This window comes from Mus caroli, unplaced genomic scaffold, assembly GCF_978045245.1.
Source record: "Mus caroli unplaced genomic scaffold, Mus_caroli_1 scaffold_13, whole genome shotgun sequence".
In the NCBI taxonomy this organism is placed as follows: domain Eukaryota; kingdom Metazoa; phylum Chordata; class Mammalia; order Rodentia; family Muridae; genus Mus; species Mus caroli.
Window position 1 is genome coordinate 12,457,995 of NW_028227268.1, and position 22,813 is coordinate 12,480,807.

The window sequence follows — 22,813 nt, forward strand, 5'->3', positions numbered from 1 at the left end:
CGCCAGCACTCAGGAGAAGCTGAAGTTCAGAGACACTCTTGAGCTACACGGGGAATTTGAGGCTAGCCTGGGCTGCATGAGGAAGTGACACCATGTATGTCAAAACCAAGAGCCAGACACAAAAGGGGGGGGGGGGGCTGGCGGAAGATTGGGGTCACATGGCTTCATCAGATCAAATCACTTTATCTTCTGATAAAAGCCAGAGGATCAAAAACTATGGAGGGGAGGAAGGAAAGGCATCACTACAAGGGACAAATCAAGAACCAGCAATGTCACTCAGACTTCTGCGTATGTCCAAGGACAGACAGGATGACTGAGAACAGGGAGTATTGTTTTGGTACACTGTCTTCATGTACACCATGCTGGCCTTGAATTCTTGATTCTCCCGCCTCTACTTCCCAAGTGCCTGGATTAAGGCATGAGTCACCATGCTGGTCTTGTAGTGGATGGTTCTGATTCATCCTAGCACCCCACGTTATGGGCACACAACTCCAGAACCCAGTTTGCGCAATAACCTTGCTTCTATTCACCCTGGAGCCTTGCCAGTCCCAGACACTACCCTGCAAGTCAGCACATTGGCCTGCAACCCTCACGAGCATGCCCCTCCTCCAATGTGTAAGGATGAGAACTATAGCTCTCAAGAGATAAAACCACATCATCTGTGGTTTAGACTTATTCCAAAATGTATAGCATCACACCCATTTGTGAAGTCAAATTTGCTGGGTGCTGTGACTCATTCCAGCAAATCCCCACCCTTGAGTGGCTGAAACAAGAGTGTAGAGTTGAAGGCTGGGCTGGGCTGGGCTGGGCTACAGAAGAAAAAACAGCAAAGTCAACTCTACCAGAGAAAACTGGTTCTAAAGACTTCCCTCTCAGGAAGGCCCTTTTGTGAGGTGCAGCTTCCTGCAACATCAACTGTTTCTTCTCTTCTCCCCTGTCTGGGAAGCACAAGGAAGCCACACTGAAGAATGTAGGGGGTGGGGGTGGAGGTGCGGGGAGAGGCACTGTCAGATCAAAGACAGGATGGTTTGGGGCTCTCAGCCAGCCTGGCTCGGGTGAGCTGCATTCCATCTCCAACATGGCCTCCCTGATGCAGACCAGTAAGAGACTCTGGAATAGCCTATCTGCTTTACATTTCAAAACCAAAGTAACTCGGCTTGATCCTATGTTGGATAACTACATAGGCTACTTTTAACTATCTGTTTTTCTAACAACAACAACATAAAGCTAAGAGCAACATTTTTCAAAAGCACCAGAAAACAAAAACATTCCATTCTCAGAGTGTGGAGTTCTTACAGCTTACGCACTCTGAACCATTCATTGCTCAACTTCCCATGGGGAAAAAAAATATTCTGAGTCTATGTGAAAACTTTCCATGTTACCACTGGCAAGCAAATAAAAAAAAAAACCAAGACTGTGTGAACTGGTGGAGACCAGTTTGGAGGGATATGCCACAGCATTCTCCAAATGCTGGACCTATCTAAGGATAAGTCAACTCTCTTACAGGGAGCAATTCTGTCCTATTAAACTCCTGGCCTCTTAACTGTAAATTATTACTGCCCCTAGGAGAAGTATGAGGTTAGGCTCCTAGGATTCTCTAGTCTCACTTCCCCGACCCATTACTACAGAACCTCATCTTGTGTGGTAAAGATCATGTCTTTACAATGCTGGTTCTTTGACACTGCGCCTGTCTACTGCTGCACGTTCACAGTAAGAGACAGCTTTCTCAAACTCAGCAACGTGAGTCAGCCCATGAGCACTATGCTGGGGGGGCCTTCTAAATAGCGAGTGACCTCATCAACAGCAGGCACGAGAGCCCCCACACAAGTGTGGTGCAGGAAGCCCCCCAGTGACATGGCCACAGCTGAGGCGAGGCAGACCTCACTCAGCCTCGGGTGGGAAGGAGGGCAAGGGATAATCACGTCCCGGAGGGCTTCTGGTGTGGCAGTCTCGGGGTCACACTTACATTGTACCAAGTAGGGAGACACGCAAATGCAGGATCGCAAATGCAGGATCCGCAGACTGAGGAACAGCTGGGACTCATCTGAGGTTGACAAAGCTGAGAATAAAGAAAAAGCTCTCCATCTAGTGGTGACTTTTTTAAAATCACAAAGCTACTTCTGCTTGTTCTTACAGGGACTCACAATGATGTCACAGTTCTAAAGTTATGCCAAGAAACAAATTTTAGCTGTGTATGTACACAAAAATGATGGTTTCTACGGAAATACCCCAAATGTTCTTAACATTTGGGGAGAGATTTGAGTTTCCCCGTGGCAGATGTGATGGAGGGCAAATTAAACGGCTAGCTAATCATGGTTTTGGTCCACCCCGAAGTGCACTGGCAGGACTTAGCCAAAGCTCACAAAGGGTCCAAATCTTTGGAGGTTGGAGACAAAGTGACGGCACTGCCATTGTGCTAATTCAATTTCAGAATGTCAACACAACAGAAAACTGCATCCTGGGCCAAGTTTTAAAAGAAGGACATGCAGCTGGTGAGAGGAAGGGACTTCTGAAGCTGGCCTGGCAGAGCCTAAGAAGCAGAACTCAGCCACGCTCCAGCACTAACTCCAGCTTCCCTGCGCGTGAAGATCCCAGTATCACCAGAGTAACTCATGAGCTCACTCTTCAAACTCCAGGAAGAAACACAGAAACAAATCTTGATGTGTAAGATCCTCAAGCAGCTACAGGCGGATCTTGTAAAACCAGGAGTCCAATCCAGTCTGTGAAGCCCTAAGGCACACAGACAGGTCTGTCCTGTGAAAAAGCCGCCATGGCTTTGGACAGATTCCTTCCAGAGCTTGTTAGTGAGTCTGCCCCACACCCATAAAAGCAAGGTTTTGAAATCCACCCTTTGACAAACTGAATTGGAATGTATTTAAAATAAATAAATAAATACATTACTTTTTCAAAACTCTAATCCCCAAATTCACTTTCATTCTTTCCCACTGAAATTTTGGGGAAAGACAGAGGAAGAAAAGGAAGAAAGGAAGAAAAACTGATTCGTTTAAGAATTTAAATTATTTCATCTTTTTTATTCTGTGACCTACCATTGAGACAGTCTGTAACAAAAGAACAGCGATTAGATTAGCACAGAGTATATCAGACTAGTGTCCAGGAAACAGCAACTGTCCCTTTGGCCAGCTCTGCTTTCTCAGCAGATTGCTTAAATTCGCCCACCCATCCAGAGATAATGGTGCCAAGAGTCCACAAAGACACAGTATGCCAACCACGACTTCTGACTGATATTTAAATTGCACAAAGATAAAGCTTTAAATGTGGTAATTTTTAAATTTAGACTTATCTTGAAAAGTCTAAGAGTAAAACGACAAAAGGGCGTAACTTGTAAGCTAGCATGGAACTCTTAGAAAGCAGGTGTTTATCTCCGTACAGACCAAGGGGGTATATACACATGAAATGCATTTTATGGCGTTCTACATCATTCACATACATACATTTTTTGGCATTTAAACAAATATCAAATTAAGCTTTAAGCTAGTAACATAATTTTTATTTTTTTAAATATAAAAAAAGATAGCCAACCACAAAGTAAGTACAGAAAACCCTCATTTAATATAGATTATGGAAGTTTTAGATATGGCAACAAGGTAGCTTTCTATCCCACGCTAAAACCTAAATGAGACTTTTTCCCAAGTTAGTAACAATCTAGAAGCTTTTCAATCTACCAAGAAAAAAAATCTAGCATAACCAACAATTTAAGTTAACTGGGAAAGGGAGGGAGGGAATTATTAATCAGAACCACTTGCACACACGTGGAAAACGGCAGTCACTCCCAAATAGAACCCGACATTATACAGAAATCACAAGATAAGTGTGCCTCGTTACGAACTGTGAATTTTGTTTAAAAAATAACAGTAATAAAAATAAACTGTTGGGTTATCACTGGAATAATGTAACACACAAGGCTGGAAATACTGAAATACAGTTAAGAACACAAGTTTACTTCAAACACACTCACACAAACAAAAACAATAAAGAAAGTTTACCAGAGAAATTCAAGGTTAGACAGGAAAAGGCAGGACTCAGCGGGGTGGCCTTTCAGACCACAACACGGTCACACCCCACCACTGTTCCTAACAGAAACCCAGGAGACAGACCCAGCTTCCTGCTTCTGGACACCTGAACGCCATCCACCTTCAGCAGCACTGCCTCCATCCCCTTCTCTCTGGAGCTTGCTCTATTTGTCTATTCTGTCATTCCAACGTCCTAGAGTCTGTAACTGAGGGCAGATCACACGAGTTAACCATAGTTAACTACCCAGAGTGAAGACCTCAACTTCTCACAGTTCTGTGTCGCATCCTCAGGATTTGGCACCAGCTGGATAAGTTACCAGAGTCTGTGAGCTCAGACAGGTGCAGTCAAGTCACAATCAGTACTTGCCATCTACAAATGATTTCAAACCTAAAGGCAGGGATAGACGGCCAGCCACACCAAAACATCTCAGGGTTGGAGAAGAAACACTAGCGACAGACAGACCAGACCAGGCTGAGGGCTGCACTAGCTGCAGTGTCTGGTGCTTAGCAAAGCATGGCACTTCCCACACTTAAGCTACCTTAATTACAGGCAGATGTCTTTCTACTGTGCTAGGAGTTTTCTATATTCAGTCTTCTAATCCTTAAAGGTTAAAATCATTTACTCTATAAAGAAATACAGCAAACATGGCCACAGTCTAAGTATGTCACTTGTGTCATATGGAAATGGAAACCTGTGTCACTTAAAACCCCTGCACAGCTATTACATCATTACGGTAATTCAGTGGTGCAGGGACCGCCCTCAGCAAAAAGCATGGCACTTGCTGCCCAGGTTGAACACTAGCACTGCACAGAGAAGCGGTGACAGCCAAGTCCATACAACTCTCTATTTATTTGTGAATGAGCATTTAATAACGCTCCCAATGAAAAATGGTGCAATAAAGCAACTTTTAGTATAAAGAGACAAGAAGCTGTGAAGCAGTGGCCACTGGGCGCTGCGGATAGGGAAGAGAAAGCAGTCTGCATGAGTGAAGCATGGACTGGGGAGGAGAGGCCCAGGAGGCGGGTCAGACGGACAGGGACACGAAGCTGTTGTACTGCTGGATGTTCCGCTTGAGGATGTCTGAGCATGGGCCAAGGACGCGTTCAAACCGAGGTCGGTCCAACTTAACGCACTTCAAAGGGCCCCGGGCAACCACAGTGGCAGCCCGAGGACGATTCATCAGCAGGGCAATTTCACCTGGAAAAGAGACAATTGCGACTATCACCTATGGAAGCTATTTCCTTAAAGGGTCCACTTCTGAGCAAGTGAACAAAGATGCAACTTCCCTACTAACTTAGTAGAGGCCACACAACATTTGTACATTAAAAAACATTACTAGCTAATAGATAATACAGCCCCTACAGTCATGCCTACAAACCAACACTCATGAGCCAGAGGCAGGAAGGTGACCAGTTAGAACAAGCTTCACTGTACAATGAAGTCCAGGCAGTCTAGGTTATGTACGTGCGCGTGCGCCTGCATGCGTGGTCTGTGCTCATCTATCTTTTTTTTTTTTTTTTTTTTTGGTTTTTCGAGACAGGGTTTCTCTGTTTAGCCCTGGCTGTCCTGGAACTCAGAAATGCCTCTGCCTCCCGAGTGCTGGGATTAAAGGCGTGCGCCACCAAGCCCGGCTGTGCTCATCTATTAACTGAATAAAGTTCAATGTTACAGTACTTCTCTGAGTAACGAGAAAGAGTATAGGTAAGCAATCTAGCAGGTGCCATGACTATAATCCCAACACTAGGGAGGCTAAGGCAGGTCTAAGAAGGCCCAGCCTGCACTGTTAGCAAAGACCCTGTCTCAAAAACAATAAAGGCAGGGTGTGGGGGCCTGCATCCAATCCCATCACTCAGAAATAGAGACAGGTGAGTCTCTGAGTTTGTGGGCAGCCTGGTCTACAGAGTGAGTTCCAGGCCACACGCCCAAAACTAAGTAAAGGAATGAAAACAAAACTAATTATGGGAAACTACACTGTCCCAAAGATCCTTAAACCATGTATTTATGAAGAAATTTAACTTACCAAAATAATCAGAAGGCCCCAGTCGTCCCACTTCAACAAATTCTTCGTTTTCTGACCGACGCTGCAGCACAGCAGCTGTGCCCTGTAATCACACCAACACAAGAAGCTAAGCACATGCTCCTAACACAGAGGGGATTCACATACTGTACAATCGCCGGTTCCTGAGTGAACTGAGCAGTTATTTCAACGGTGACTTCCACTGAACCAGCATCCACCCCACTATCAGGGCTCATATCAAGCTCAGGCACTTACAAAGGAGTTCAGACTCCGGTGAGTAAAGTTTACGTAAAGGGTCAAGCTCAAGCTTGCTGCATCTTTGGGAATTTTAAAGACTATCACACTCAGGGCTCACATCTCCATGGATGCATCTGCAGTGCGACAAGAGTTCGGACTCTGAAGCTGCCATCTGGACCTGCTTGGCAAGCAGGATGATAGGGAGATGTTTCAGTAACAGTGACTTTTAGAATTGTCAATCATTACTAACTAGCCTAAGCACTTTGGCTCAGAATCACCGTAGTATCTGTTATGGCTGAGGGGCTTTTAGTGTAGTAGAGAGTAATCTCACCAGTCCTGTCTAGGGCCCTTGCAGGATTCTGACTCTAATTCTTTAAAACTGTAGCAGACTATACACACCAAGTTGTATTCTGAAGTAAAAGATAACCATTAAATAAAACGAAAGCTACAAATCAGAACTGGCCGGCCCTCCTTTAGGTGATGCACGGTAAGGAATCCCTCGCAGATTCTCTACCTCTAAAATGATGAAGAACTCATCCCCCGGTTCTCCTTGCACCACAATCTTCTGTCCATCTTCAAACTGGACAGGCTCCAATGCATCGGCTACTGTGAGACGCTCCCACTTGTCCAGAGACTCTGAAAAAGAAGAATCAAAAGAATTCTCTATACATCTGCTATTGCTAAAAAACAAAGTAAAAAAAAACAAAAGTTGAGCAAAACCAAACTTTACAGAGATGCAACCAACTAGCATCCCCACTGCACATCCCCAGGGGAAGGCCGGCCACAGCAGCTGTCCTCAGTGGCTCCAAGCCTCAGCAGGACTCGCCTACTTCTGCAGACGGCCCTCAGCCTTCCTTTACTGTGTTAGCTTTTATAAAAGTGCTAAGAAAATGCAATTCTCAGCATTACCATCAAGCAAGGCAAACCTTCACGTAACTAAAGAAAACAGCTTCCCCATGCACACCATTGCAAAGGTTCAAAGTTACTGTATCCATGTAACGGCTCAGCTGAGTTTACCTTGTGAATGACAAGGACCTAGAAAATACCTTTTGTTTCCAAAGACCCAACTAATATTCAGAACACTAAAACAAATGACAAGTGAGGTGAGAAAGTCTGCAACGAAGCAAAGGCCGACGTCACCTACCCACTCACCACACAGGGCAGGTTGGCACATCTCCAGTTAATGTAAGGAAATCTATAGATATGTCAGTTGACAAGTTCACTTTTAAATTTCAACAGACGTGGATCTTTTCAAAAGAGGCCAACAAAGATATATAACTTCTCAGACAAAACCCACCAGAAGCCATTCCTAGGAATCCTAGGAACAGCAGCAGAAGCTGCAGCAGCAGGAGCAGCTGTGACTGTCCAGAGCATAAACGCTCCTGTAAAAGGAAAGCACAGCATCTACGTAGTCACAAAGCTTTTCCACATCTGATTATGGAGGTTTAAAAAATTACCATTTACTTTGCCGAATTTTCAACACTGTCAAAATGCTGTATGATCACAACTACCAAAAGCAAAACAGTAAAAATTTGAAAAATGAAAACACACATGAACTACAAGACGTATGTAAAAATCTGTGCAAGTACCACAAATGCTCCAGTTTATCAATTCTCCATATAATTATCCAACTCACCTAAAATAGACACTTTACTGAGGAATTCTTCATACATCTTCCTCTTTCGCAGAGTGCTTCCCTATAAATAAAAAAAGTTATGTCCAAAAGAGATGTGATTATCACACAATGTTGCTGAATAATTTATGTTTACATTTTAAACAAACTAAAAGAAAAGTAAACACGAAGGCGTCTGCTCCTGCTTCTCGACTCTAACCCATTTTCTCTGTACTGAAGTGTGAGCCCCTGCACTCTGTACAAAGCTCACTGTGAGGCTCCTAAAGCAGGGGCAGGCACCCAGCCCAAGGAGGGGCACGGCTCTAACAAGGAGCGAAATGCCAAGCAGTTCTCTCACGGCACCCAAGTGGCTAACAAATGACTGCCACTGAGACCTCCACACGGAGCCGACTACCTCCCCAACCGGAGATTATCCACACAGGCTGCTCAGGGAACAGACGCCTGCCACTTACAGGTGAGACGACAGCCCACAGTACTAAGTATAACTAGGCTTGTATATAGCCTTGCCACCCAACACTCTGAATCTCATCTAAGACGACGTTTGCTGAGTATACTTAAAAGAAAATATATTTTATGACAAACTTTGCTCACAAGGTAAATCATGTCAGTACTACTATATACACATACGTGTGTGCGCATGTACATGTGTACATGCCACAAACAACACAGCCACAGGTTCCACATCTATAGTCAACTGCAGACCACAATCTTAGGGGAGCCCTTCAGGGCCACAACACACTGTTGCTCAACACGCAGACTTTCTTCTTGTCATTTCCTACGGAGTGTATCAACAATCTATTAAACGGTGCTTAGTTTACTTTAAGTATTGCAGCTAAGCTAGCGATGGATTCAAGTGTACAGACCATGTATGTACACCTGTTATGTGCAAACACTGTCACTTTAGATATCAACCTGAGCGGTCAGGGGGTTTGGTGCACGTGACAGAAAACCAGAGAAAAAAGCCTGAAGCTGAGGAGTTAATGAACACTGGTACGTACACACACACACACACACACACACACACGCACGCACGCACGCACGCACGCGCGCCCACAAGTGCACAGAGGTGTGAGAGAGACATGATACCCTCTCCCTCAGGTCCAGTGGTATGAAACTGCCAAAGAATAAAAACACTATTGTAAACAAAAAGAAATACACAAAGATTTCAAAGCATGTAAGACAGTGTATATTTAAAAATTATGTGTATGTCTGTGTACAGGTTTGTGCACAGTGCACAGGAGTGCAGTGCCCATGGAATCTGGAAGAAGGCCTAGTAGCCCCTGAAGCTCGATTTCCAGCCATAAGCTGTTTGGTGAAACCAAACTTGGACCATGACAAAAGCAGCGCATGTTCTTAACTGCTGAGCCGTCTCTCTCCAGCCCAGACTGAATATTTTCAAATAGCTCTATGGGCATCACAGATACTTGAAAATACAATTCAGAATGCCTAGCACGGTTCACTAAAACATCCAAAGCTCCTCTGTAAAATTATCACAGATTGCTCAAGCAATCTCACGGTACGCAGAATGCCTCAATGGCCTTCTTGCTCCTGACAGTCCTCTAGGAAGGCAGCATGAGTTTAATACTGATCACCCAGTTTCAATTTAGAGAACATGATTACTTCTGAATGGCTTCAAATGACATCACGCACTTAAAACCAGTCCAATCCCTGTTTGAACTTGGCGATCCTACATCAGTACGTGGGTCAGAAGTCTAAGCCCACAGCCTCTCACCATGAGGATTCTTCGGTAGCTGTCTCGGTCGATGCCCCACAGTTTCACGTTTGTCTTTGCTTTGACAGTGGCTGCTCTGGGTGTTCCATAAATCAAAGCCAGCTCTCCAAAGCTCCCTCCTTCCCCAACACTGGTTGCCCATTCATTATTGACATAGACCTAAAATAAAGACAACATCAAAAAGTGTTTGTCTAGATATACACATCTGTGAATTCTCAAACTTTTCCCAAAGGAAGGATTCTGAACTGTTTAACAATAGGCTATACACTGCATCTGCAGAACAGAGCTCGGGGCATTAGCTTCTCACAGCTCAAACCAGCTGATAAAGGCACCCTATCAGGATGGCGAGGATAAAGTTCAGACAAGCATTAATATCAAACGATATCATTTACAAATTACTGCGTTGGCACTTTATGTGTATTAGGTCACTGAATTTTCTAATAATCTTATGAGACCAATGCAATTTTCATCTTCTTTTCACTAGTATGAGAAAAAAAAAAAAAAAAAAACCCAGACTTTTTAAAAACTGAACTATTTCAAAGAGGCGCTTGAGTTCTTACACCACAGGATGCATGCACTTTCCAATGGTGCCTCAGTGAACGCAGTGAACAGCACGTACAGACAGGCAAGCTACCCTCTGAAAGTCTGTGTCATAAACATACTTGGCCAGTGTTGTTGGAATTGACTCAGCATGGCTATCATCGTCTGCCCTTGCAAACACTATGCTTACTGCTTAGAAATTAAGTTAAAATCAAGATTATCAACATATTTTCCTATCATTAACTCTTACATCCATTTCTCCTTGATCAATCACATAGAAGTTATCCCCTTCATCACCTGAAAAAGAGTAAAGTGCCAGGATCATTATTGAAACAATCATAATTGTTTAATTAACATAAAATAGTAAACTCCTGGGTGGATGCTAAGTGACTAAACATAAACTTAAAAAAAAAAAAAATCATGAAATTAACCACTCCTTTTGGTCATCTCACAATCTTTTAAAACTAGACTTTAATAAAGCAATTTCTGGAACCCGTGAGAAGGGTCAGAGTGTAGAGCATCTACTGCCAAGTCAGACACACCAAATTTGACCTCTGGAGCCCTCACAGAGGAAGAAGAAACCACAAATGTCTTCCGAGATGCACACATCAGTGCTGCAGCACACACGTACCTGCACTTGCATGTGTGCTCACACATATACACAAAATAAATCAACACAATGTAATTGTAAAAATGTTACGGAATGTACAGACACTACAAACAACTCAGCAGTTACTAACAAACGGCCACCCTGCCACAAAAATGGGGTAACACTTGGCTTATGGAGATCCATGAAAAAGAGAAAATATCCAATGATAAGATTCTTGTTAGTCTACGTGGGCAAAAATGGTTAAGCTTCTGCAGGAGGCACACAGCCATGTACCAGTCGGGCTAGCATGGGTGACTTTGCAGATGTGGCTAATTAATCAACAAAAAGGACATAAGAATTATGTCTGAAGACATAAGAATTACTGTTCAGAAACTCTACACAATATCCAATGTAGCATAGGTGTTCCCTGCGATGGTGACTGTAAGTTGTCAGAAATATTAACCCTATGTGTTCCTTTTAACTTAAGAGAGTTGCTTAATGAAAAAGTAAGACCCAATACTAATGCTAAGACCCACACACACTCACACCTATGCACATACACAAATACACATGCACATCACACACACCTTTCTTGTAATCACAGTGCATGTCAGCAGCCCTTACCTTGCTGAATAACCGTCTCTCCAGCAATAAAGGAGACTGGAAACATAGCATCAAAAATGTCACTGCAGGACAGAAGAGACTTGGGGTTAGACTCCAAGCCTTAGAAGCTCTCAGGTTCTCAGTCCTATCAGGTGGTGAACAGCTAAATGCCTACAACCTGCAGCACTGGCATGAGTTTGGCACCACCATCCCACTGGGAAACTGTGAAAAGAACCTGCACCTACCTTCGCTCATTATCATCAAGGTGTGAAAATAGCACATTCTTTTCGATGGCCTTGGCTAAAGCAGCCATTGTCTTATAATCTTTTGGAATAACCTAGAAAAATATTAAAGAGCAATTAATAACCTAGAAACCAAAGACACTTCATACTTGCAACTTGCATTTCAATTAAATGCCATGCCACAGAATGGTATTTAAACAAGGGTACTTTGAGTTAATATTTTCATTACAAGATAACTGTATAACTCACAAAGTACTCAACAAATACTGATTAGTCCCCTTGCCTACAGCCAGGCTTATATTTAAGGATCTGTACTTGATTCCAAGTTAACAAATAAATAGAAAACACCTAGATCAAAATCATTATTCTGAGGCATAACTAAATATTTTATAACTATTGGTCATTATGTAAACTGTGTTAAAGTATTATTAGTTTCACAAGCATCAAGAATCCATTTTCCCGAGCTGGGCGTGGTGGCACACCTTTAATCCCGGCACTTGGGAGAGGCGGATTTCTGAGATCGAGGCCAGCCTGGTCTACAGACTGTTCCAGGACAGCCAAGGCTACACAGAGAAACCTATCTTGAAAAAACAAACAAACAAAACCCAAAGAATCCATTTCCCCTAAATGGTAAAGCCTAACTCAAATGGCTAGCAGGCTGAGGAAGGGCTGGCCAGGACGAGCGGAGCTTGTAGGAAGCTTGTAGGATAAAAGGTTAGGCCCAACCTGAATTACAGGGTATCAAGCTAAGAGAAAGGGAGGACTGCCTGCTTCTGCTACAGAAAAGCACAGAATTACTCCTCACTGATCTACAGTAACTACTTGCCCTCTCTTGTGGCGCTATTACAGAAATCTGTTCTCAAGCGCTAACAAGTGCACCCTTGTCTTCTTATATCCGCATCAAAGGGACCCAGCTGACTCCAAGGGCCTCAGTGACATCCCACCATTCGGACAGCCGCGCTACCTTTCTAACGTAGGAGGCAGCATCCTCCTCAGTGTAAACTTCAGCGCTGATAGCACCTCGGCGCCGTCGGCCCTTCACCACTGGATTGGGGGGTGGAGGAGAGATCTCATCCTCCCTCGAGTCAGTACGGATGCCGGTTTTCTGTAGACACTGAATCTGTCTTGCCTCCTCCTGAAAGAAGGTTGTTAATTAGAATCTGAGAGCCGGTTCCTCAAATCCCAGCAATAGCCCAGCTCACTTCAAACCTCTTCCAGTACCCATGTAAGTGAGAATAAGTCAGTTCCAAGATGGTGGGGAAGAAGGGTGAACAGGACAACAGAATAAAATCTGAGAAAAATCACTCCAACACATTCACTGGGGTGGCTCAGCACACTCCATTAGTGGCAACGAGTCAAGCCACATGAAGACTGAAATCTGTGACTTCCTTTTCATTTAATCAGCTTCTCACTAACAGTCAGTCACTCTCCGATTCTTCATTCATTTCATCCATTCTTTGACCCCTTCAAAACATCTTTCAAATTCAATTTAATCTAGCAAGAAGCAAATTATTTTTAAAATAAAGTGATTTTTAAAAACTTAAACTATTTGTCTCCTACATAGCTCTTGTCCTACTTCTGGCAAGCTGACCAATTTACGGGGTCTATACATCTCAAGAAAAGGTGAGAACTGTAACTACCAAGAGGCTACTAGAGCTCCTTTCCACTAGTTCAACCTACTAGTGCAGAGTTCTAGTTCTTCAGAGGGAAGCCATCAACCCAGCAAACGAAACAAAACAAAAATCACTGCATTTTCCATGTATGTATCTAACTCTGAGCATATTTACTTTGTGACTCAGTATTCTAGTACTTCTGCTTCTAGATCGAAAACAAGCTCATGTGTGAAATGACATCTATATGAAAACATATCTTCTGATTAGATTTTTTTCTCTCTCCCTCTTTCAAAAAGCACTGGAAACAGCCAAAATGAAGACCAGCAGAAACAGTTATATTGTATTCATACAACAGGGTGCTACCCTGTGTTAGAAAACATGTAACTGACAGGGCCAGGGAGTTAGTTCAGCCAATAATGTGCTTGAACAATCATAAAGACCTGAGGTCCAACCCCAAAACCCACTTAAAAAACAGACAGAAGGCACAAACTTATAATCCCAACACTGGGGAACAGACAGTCCCAGCTCACTGGCTGGCCAGCCTGGAAGATCCAGGCCAAGGAGAGACCTGTCTCAAAACAACAAGATGGATAGCTACTAGGGAATGGACCCAGTGCTGTCTTCAGCCTTCCACACTCTTACTATATGAACACATACACACACATGCACAAAGAAGAAAATAAAGCCAGGCATGGTGGCGTACACCTTTAATTCCAGCACTCGGGAGGCAGCAGCAGGCGGATTTCTGAGTTTGAGGCCAGCCTGGTCTTACAAAGTAAGTTCAAGGACAGACAGAGCTATACAGAGAAACCCTGTCTCGAAAAACCAAAAAAAGAAAAAAAAAAAAAAAAAAAAGAAGAAAGAAGAAGAAGAAAGAAGAAGAAAGGAGAAGAAGAAGAAGAAAGAAGAAGAAGAAGAAAGAAGAAGAAGAAGAAAGAAGAAGAAGAAAGAAGAAAGAAAGAAAGAAAGAAAGAAAGAAAGAAGAAGAAAGAAGGAAGAAGAAGAAGAAGAAGAAGAAGAAGAAGAAGAAGAAGAAGAAGAAGAAGAAGAAGAAGAAGAAAATAATAAACCACTCCTTCAGAAATGAATGTGTCTGCAAAGGCCTGTAGATTACCTCTAGAACATTGGCTATAAAAAAGGCATAACAGGATGTGAAGATCTCTTTCACTGTTACACCCTTTTTTAAGGCATTTTTTATTAGATATTTTCTTCATTTACATTTCAAATGCAAAGTCCCAAAGTCCCCTATACCCTCCCAACCCACCCACTCCTGATTCCTGGCCCTGGCATTCTCTTGTACTGGGGCATATGATCTTAGCAATACCAAGGGCCTCTCCTCCCATTGATGGCCAACTAGGCCATCTTCTGCTACATATATAACTAGAGACACAGCTCTGGGGGGGTACTGGTTAGTTCATATCTAGGGTTGCAGACCCTTTCAGCTCCTTGGGTACTTTCTCTAGCTTCTTCATTAGGGGCCCTGTGTTCCATCCAATAGATGACTTTGAGCATCCACTTCTGTATTTGCCAGGCATTGGCATAGACTCATAAGAGAGCTATGTCAGGGTCCTGTCAGCAAAATCTTGCTGGCATATGCAATAATGTCTGGGTTTGGTGGTTGTATATGGGATGGATCCCCAAGTGGGGCAGTCTCTGGATGGTCTTCCGTCTCAGCACCGAACTTTGTCTCTGCAACTCCTTCCATGGGTATTTTGTTCCTCATTCTAAGAAGGAGCGAAGTATCCACACTTTGGTCTTCCTTCTTGAGTTTCATGTGTTTTGCAAATTGTACCTTGGATATTCTAAGTTTCTGGGCTAATATCCCCTTATCAGTGAGTGCATATCATGTGCATTCTTTTGTAATTGGGTTACCTCACTCAGGATGATATCCTCCAGATGCATCCATTTGCCTAAGAATTTCATAAATTGTTTTTAATTGCTGAGTAGTACTCCATTGTATAAATGTACCACATTTTCTGTATCCATTCCTCTGTTACACCCTTTTAAACTGGCTCAATTTCAGTCTCTGACTCTTTTAAAACTGTGTATTTTAGAAAATTCACTCATTTCATACAGGCAGTCCTAGTAACTAGTCACTAACCAGTAAGACCGTCCTGTCCCATATTAGCACAGAATTACAAACAAGTCTCCCCTAAGTGCAAAGCATTTAAAAAGAAAGGGAAGAAAAAAGAAAGGAAGAAAAAAAATTCTAGACCCCAAACTAATCGTTGTCACTTCAAAAAAAAAATTCACTAAAAAATTCACCAATGAGGGGCTAGGGAGGCAACCTGGTGAGCCACGTGAGCATGAGGGCCTGAGTTCAGACCACGAGCCCCCAAGGAAAAGTTGGGTGTGGGCACACACATCTATAAATCTTAGCACTGGGCACAGAAAAAAGCAGATTCCTTTAGCATTGGACCAGCTAGTCTACCCATCTGACCAATCAGTGAACTCCAAGCTCAGTGAGAGGTCCTGCTTTAGAAAGATAAGAGAGCACCTGACACCAATCTCTGGCCTCTACATGCATGCATACACACATGTACCCACTAACATACACTACATTCACAAACACTATATGCACTGCACATGTGTGCGTGCACACACACATACATACATACATACATACATACACACACACACCTCACAAATGAAGTCTTATTTGGGACTGTATCTGGTTAAACAAATTTTAAAGATAATTTTGAAAGCATTCTGCTGTTACAGTCCTATGGATTCCAGTGAGTCAGAGCCATTACTGAGATCATCAATTTGCAGCTGTCCAAGGGCACACTGTTACATCTTACTCTGCTCCTGTCAGTTAGCTCTCAGTCTATTTACTGGTTAATTGTCCTGACTCTTCTGCACACGCTCTGCACTAGACTGAGCTCGGAACTCTCCAGTCTTAGGCTTACATTCTGTTTCTCCCACTCTCCTAAGACTCCATCTCCTCCCTGCCCTTGTCATCTTTCTCTGTAGACAAGCTTCCACCCCAATCTTCAGGCTTGGGCACATGACTTGCTTGGGCCATAGAATGTAAGTGGACATGTCATACTATGCACATTACTGTGGTCTGCCTTGGTGGCCTTGAATTTCTGTTCTTTCTCTTACTTACCATCAAACCCTAGTCCTACCAGACCTGAGCCCCTGGGCGTAACTGACCCCACTGTCTGGCCTCCTGAGCAAACTGTGAGAAAGCTCTGATGCGTTCTTATATCGGTATATAGACATTTACATCCTTCCCACGATAGTAGGAGCTCGGTCTGGTAGGGTTAGATAATGGCTGTTCTTTCCACTCAGACCCAGAACAAGATACTTAAAGTAAGGACAAGATAGGCACATGACCAAGAAATACACTAATCATGGTAAGTCACTAAAATTCTAAGGTTACATGTTGTTGCTGAAAAACCCAACTCCTAGGCTCACAGCTATGATTTAACTTCCCGTAGATTCAACTGTTGCCTCAGGAAAATGGTGTTAATACCCTAACTGAAGTAATGGGAGAGAGAGAGAGAGAGAGAGAGAGAGAGAGAGAGAGAGAGAGTGTGTGTGTGTGTGGTGATTCACATACTATTTGGCACACAGGAGACACTCAAAAGTAATAGCTACAATTCCTCTCATCTACCAGACAGGCAAGGTTCTGATGAACACATCTAGTAAATTCCATGCACAAAGGTCTGAACTAAAATGTAGCTGTCTCCATTGACCAATGTCTCTGACCATTCTATGTATTTCTTCTAAAGCCACTGAAGAAGACAGAAACAAAACCCCTGGGTAAAGGGGAAGGAGATGGTAAGAATGTGATAGTTTATTTTACAACATAAAATTAACACCAGATGTATCAAATAATGGCTTTGTTTAAAAAGCCAAAAATCCAGTAAATTGAAAACCCTAGTAGAATATTTCACACACACACACATCCCAGCTCTGGCAAGTTGACAAAGAACCTCAGTGTACAAGAAAGGTGCCTTCTTAATTCCCCTTCTCCTGGGGCAGAGGGGAGAGTCCACGCACATTAACTCTGAAATCCTACCTGCAGAAAAACTACAGCAATGATGACCTGCTGCTCTCTACCTTGGTTAGTCCTTAAAGCCGACAGCAAATACAGGCTTTGAAATGAGTGTCCTGCACTCAACACTCCCTATAAAAAGACAGGCACTTTATGTCTCACCAACTTAATCCTCCCATTTGATTTCTACTGATGTCTGAGGAAGAGGGATCACCTTACCGTGACCCATTTCAGAACCAGATCTCCAGGAACGCACTTGATTTCAAAACAGAGCACACTCCTGGCCAGTATGTCCATTATTTACCGATTGCTTAAGTAAGAGAAAGCCAGCATTTCTACTAACAAATCCAAGGTGGCAAAACTATGCAGAGGGACTGCTCAGCAGTTGTTTTTTCTTCCAGTTGATCTAATCATAACCAACAGCATTTTACGTTTCCAAGGAAACAGTATAAAACACCTGCTTACTGAGCTGCTCAAATGCTTCTTACAAATCTTTATATACATATTTTTATGTAAAGACTCCCATAATAAGAAACTGCCCAAACCAGCATGAATATTGCAGATATTTCTACTGTGCGAATAGGTATTAAACATATACCAAAGAAATGAGCCCCAGTATTCTGAACTTCTTTAAAACTTGAACATTTACAGCAAAGTGGGCCATTCACCTCCAATGACTTACAGAGGAAATTTGAATCCACTACCTAAAACACTGGGGGTCCAAACTTTTGCATTCACCATTTCTTGAGGAAAGTGCATTGAAGCATCATCCTATATGCAAAGTTTTGCACATCCTGGAGGCTGGAGAGCACTTACTGCTTTTGCACAGGACTCAGGTTCAGTTCCCAGAACCCACATGGTGACTCAATGTCATCCTAGCTCCAGAGGAGCAGGCATAAACAGTCACACATAAAAATAATTAACTCTTTAAAAAAAAGAAAGACGTGAACATCCTGTGTGTCTGTGAGTCACACTGACCCACACAAAATACAGATGCAACAACAAAGAATCAAAATCCAACTGCGTATTTTATGGGGAACAAGCACTCACTAACAAACAAAATGATCGGCATAGTAAACATGTGATAACCATCCATCTCCTGTCTCCCCTTTATACAACAGTTAATTCACCCAACAGTAAAACCAGAGTTCAGAATCTGTCAAGCTTAGTCCACCCCAAACTAGACACACACCTATTTCTATAGTGTTAAAGGTGGAATAAACTAAAAGCTCGCCTGCGTGGTAAAGAAAAGCATGAACTGCCTTTAACTAACTCTCAACTCACTGTCACACTACTTTTGATTGATTCTATCTGTTAGTCTATCTTCCATATTATTTCAAATAGTTAAAAACAACAATCAGGAAACCTGTTTAGCCACACAAGCAGCATCAATTTGGTTTCTGGCAAGTTCTAATTAAAATTACTAAAAAATCCTTCACTGCATGATAATCTGAATTTCTGCTTGACTTACTTAGCCAGAACCCCTCTTGCCCTAAGTCACACATCAGTTGACATTCAGAAGCTCTAAGCACAGCAACTGTCATGGTCATCAAATCGCTCCCTCATGAATTTTACCTTCTCCAACCTCTCAAAGTATTCCCGAAGGAATGCCATGGGCCTCTCGGGCCTAGCAGTGCACAGCTGCACGATGGAGTCCTTCAGCAGGGCCTGGATATTGTGCTTCTGCACATAGAGCTCGCATTCCCGGAGACTCCGCTCTTCCTCACTGGTTGCCATACTGCCAGACGCCATGGTTCTCTGGGAGACAAAGAACACACATGCTGGGTAAGCTAGAAAGCACAAATGCAGATCTGGCCTGGGACTTACTTAAATTCACTAGACAGCAGATTCATACATTTCTTTATTCAACAGCGTTTGTGTTTAAAGAGGAGGTGGGGGTTGGATATAAACTATCCCGAGTTTCTACTGTCTCCGCTGGGCAGGTCACGCAGAGAAGACCCATAGCTCCTGGGAGGAAGTATGAGCCAGCGTGCCTGCCCTGCTGAGCAACTGAGGCAGTGCTGAGGCCCCAAGCCCTCTGGGGATTTCATTCAGTTCTCTTGCAAAAGACATGACGATGATGACGTGGGAAGTATGTAAGTGGTAAGCAGGACAGAGAATTACAAGGGCACACAGGTCGGCTCTAAGTGAAAGCACAGATCACAAAGAAGAACACCTGACATTCCCCTGAGTGCACCTCCCATCCCATGAGCGCAGCTAATGTCACAGCAAACCACAAGGGCGAAGAAGCTGATTAGCCAAATATTAGTGGAATCGAATTTTCTGAAACACAAAAGCAGCCTCGGGTGCCTTTTCTCAGCAATCTTTCGTTCCCTTCTTTTACTAAACTCTGCCTGTGACTTAGAAATACAATTACCAGCAGAAAGAGTTGAAAATAAATACAGGAAAATAAATAATCTCTACCAAACAAACTAAGGTTTTCTTCATCTAGACAGGAATATATTAAAACATGCTAGTTTACAGCTTACAGGATGACTCAATAGCTAAAACTGAGTTTGAGCAACATTAATGTGAAATAGAAACACAATAATGGGCAGCCAAGCTGCCTCAGAATTAAAAGCTCAGTACTTTATGCAGCTATTCAGTTTTCCTCCTAACTCCTAATTACTAAGCACTTGGGATTAGAAGATGAAGCCCTCTCCACTCTGCACACCAATTCCACATAACCACTCTTCAAATTATAATGCTCACAGACCCACTAAGGTTAAACTGTGAGTTAAAAAAAAAGCCAGGATAAAGAGCCATTTTAAAGTGCTGCACTAATATTTTGTTTTGATAGTTTTCAAGATAAAGGTCAATAATATGCAAGCAACAGACCAGGACAAAGTTTGTAGCTCCATGACAAGCACAAAAATTAGAAACCACAGACACACACACACACACACACACAGACACCACTGTCAGTTCAGAAGAAACACTGAAGGGAAGGTTTCTACTGTCAGATATCGTTTGTTCTTGTTGTGCTTCCAGGTCAGAGCACGGAACGAAACAAAGAATCCACTTCATTGGAACTTTCTCCATTTCAAATACTGAAGGCCACCAGGAACGAACGTGGATAAAAACAAATCCATTATGCTTCAAAGCATCCAGCCACATTTCAAGAATGTCAGCACATATACTAACTGATCAGAGAAATCCCTCTTAGATCCTGTCTCTGGCTGGGAGAGATGGCGCAACTAGGGCTGATGCGTGAAAAATGGTGTATGCATTACAAAGACCAAAAGGCAGGCAACTGGTAAAGAAAATACAAACACTCCCGCAGATTACTGCAGTCATCAATGTGAAACGCCAAATAATCTAATTTTACGGCCTTAGGGTTTTTAATCGGGTATGTCTTGGTTCCACGTTTGTACTTACTTTTTTAAAAACCCCACAACTTAGCTTCTCTCCAAAACAAACACTTTAAAACCATCATCACTGCACCGAGTATTCGTAAGAGGGGGGATTCTTGAGGAAATTGGGTTCTGATGACACTCTTGCTTTCAGAAGGACTATACTAGAGGACATATTTAAAACGCCTTGGGAGCCTGTTGCTGACAGGGCCCACATCTAAAGGATGCCAAGTAACACTAACACAGCCTGGGTGGGGGTGGGGGGTCATCATCTAATGCAAGCCTTCATTTCTCTGCTCAAGAAACCTATCTATCCTGGCTCCCTTAAGTCATCGGCTGTCCCCACACCCGCTCTGAGCTGGAGGGGTTAACGGGCGCCGCGTATTTTCACGAGGGAGGGCAGGAAAGTGCCCTTCACTTCACTTAGGCCACGGTCATGATCACTGTGAGCAACAAGACGGCCCCTCATCCCCCACCAGGCAGGAGGCCCCAGACGTGGAGCGGGAGGCCTGGGGAGGCTGGGGTGGGCGGTGGGGGTGGGGGGCTGGAAAGGACGAGAAGTGTTAGGGGGACAAAGGGAAATGGAGCTAGGCTGAAATCACCGAGCGGAGGGGTGGAGGGAGACGAGCCTGCGAAGAGGAGAGGGGAAGCCAGGGAACAAGAAACCACCGGGCAGAGATGAAGACTACAGCCGAGTGGCGAGGCCAAGACTTAGAAAAGCCATGGCGGATTCCGGTTTAAAAAAAAAAAAAAATACCGAGCTCTTGTCCTTCAGGAAGTGGGGGAGGGAGGACGGGCGCCGAGGCCGAGGCCGAGGCCGAGGCCGAGGCCGAGGCCGAGGCCGAGGCCGAGGCCGAGGCCGCGGCGCGCGGGGGCGGAGGCGGCCGGGGAGCCGAGGGAGGCCGAGGGCAGCGCAGGACCGGGGACCAGGAGACACTCAGGCCGGGGGCGGGACGGCGGGGGGCAGGGGCGGCCTACGGCCCGGCGGGGAGGGGTGCAAGGGCGGCCCCCGGGGGACAGTGCGAGGCCTGCCACAGGCCCCGAGGCCGCCTCGGAGGCGCAGGGGGTGCGGCCGTCCCCCCGCGGCGCGCTCCACGGGGCGCCATCTTGGCTCGCTCCCGCGCCTTCAGGGACGCGCAGAGGAGCGCCGCGGCCGGCGACTCCCCGGTCAGGCCTCGGGCCCGCACTCACCTGAGGGCGGGCGGCTGCACGAGCAGGGGCTAGCGCAGGGCGAGGCGGCCGGGGTGACCGTGCGTCCAGCGGGCTCAGCTCGCAGCCTCACTACCACTCTGCGATAGCGGCTCGGCGACGGCTCCACCGGAAACCAGCCGACCGCGGCCAATCAGCGTTCGGCTGCTGACGTCAATGCGCCTCGCTCTGGCCAGGGCGGTTGCCTTGGCAACCTTAAAGGCGCAGACGCCTAGGATCCTCCTCTAACCCCCCAACCCCCAACCCCCCTCAAGCCCACCACCGGCTACTCCCACCCCCTACCCTTAGCCCGTCGTCATCTAGCTAGAACCGTTCTCTTTCAGGGCAACTCTCCATCTTTATCTTTATCTTGTCGCGTATACGTAGCCCCTTCATCGCTCCCATCTTTTTCCTTCTCTTCCCGCTAACCCGTTTCTGTCTCCTTTATTACACTTGTCCCTTCCTTACCAGGTGTGGTGGGGGGTCCTCTAGGTTGTTTAGCTGTTCGGAGATCTCGGCCTCTCCTCCGTTCCTCAGGGGCTCTTGCGTCTGCCTCCCTCCACGCCTCTGTCTTTTCTCCCTCCCTTCGACCCTCCTACCGCAGACCCACGTGGGACGATTCGGTGACAGGTGGGCGACTCCGCCCTGGGTCCTATGGGACGGCGGGGGGGGGGGGGGGGTTACAGGACGCTGGGCGGACAAGGAGATCCCTGCTGTTGGAAAAGGAGGAGGCCCTAGCGGATCTGCCACAGCTGAGCGCAAGCGGATGCTGGGATGCTCCTGATGGACAGAGCGCGCATCCTGTGTAGACCCCCCGCAATACCCGGGGTTCCGGACTTGGCCTGTCATCCGGTCCAGGAAATCTGAGCCCCTATCAAGCCTCTGCTTGGCTAATCTGACTACTGTCTCCACAAGTGAGCTGCCATCATTGGAGGCCCTACCGTGCCTACAGAAGCACCAGATGTAGGGAGACTTCCAAGAGGAGCCCGGAGTCCTGATAATGCCCTAGCCTCCTATCATGCCGGACTGCG

At 44.9% G+C, this 22,813-nt stretch overlaps 1 protein-coding gene across 2 annotated transcripts; it reads right to left on the minus strand.

The window, feature by feature from the left end:
• Positions 1–3,003: 3,003 nt before the first annotated feature.
• Positions 3,004–22,476, minus strand: Prkar1a (protein kinase cAMP-dependent type I regulatory subunit alpha). Of its 2 annotated transcripts, none has more exons than XM_021176185.3 (11): positions 22,251–22,476; positions 18,817–18,999; positions 12,590–12,760; positions 11,629–11,720; positions 11,405–11,466; positions 10,442–10,488; positions 9,652–9,810; positions 7,923–7,983; positions 6,801–6,922; positions 6,053–6,134; positions 3,004–5,229 (listed from the first exon to the last, which is right to left on the minus strand). In XM_021176185.3, the coding sequence occupies exons 2-11, from the start codon at positions 18,991–18,993 to the stop codon at positions 5,057–5,059; spliced, it is 1,146 nt and encodes a 381-aa protein (XP_021031844.1). In that variant the 5' UTR covers positions 18,994–18,999; positions 22,251–22,476; the 3' UTR covers positions 3,004–5,056. The 2 variants fall into 2 exon arrangements, with proteins under 2 accessions (XP_021031844.1, XP_021031843.1); XM_021176184.3 differs by lacking the exon at positions 22,251–22,476 and adding an exon at positions 21,786–21,928.
• Between the last annotated feature and the right edge of the window lie 337 nt (positions 22,477–22,813).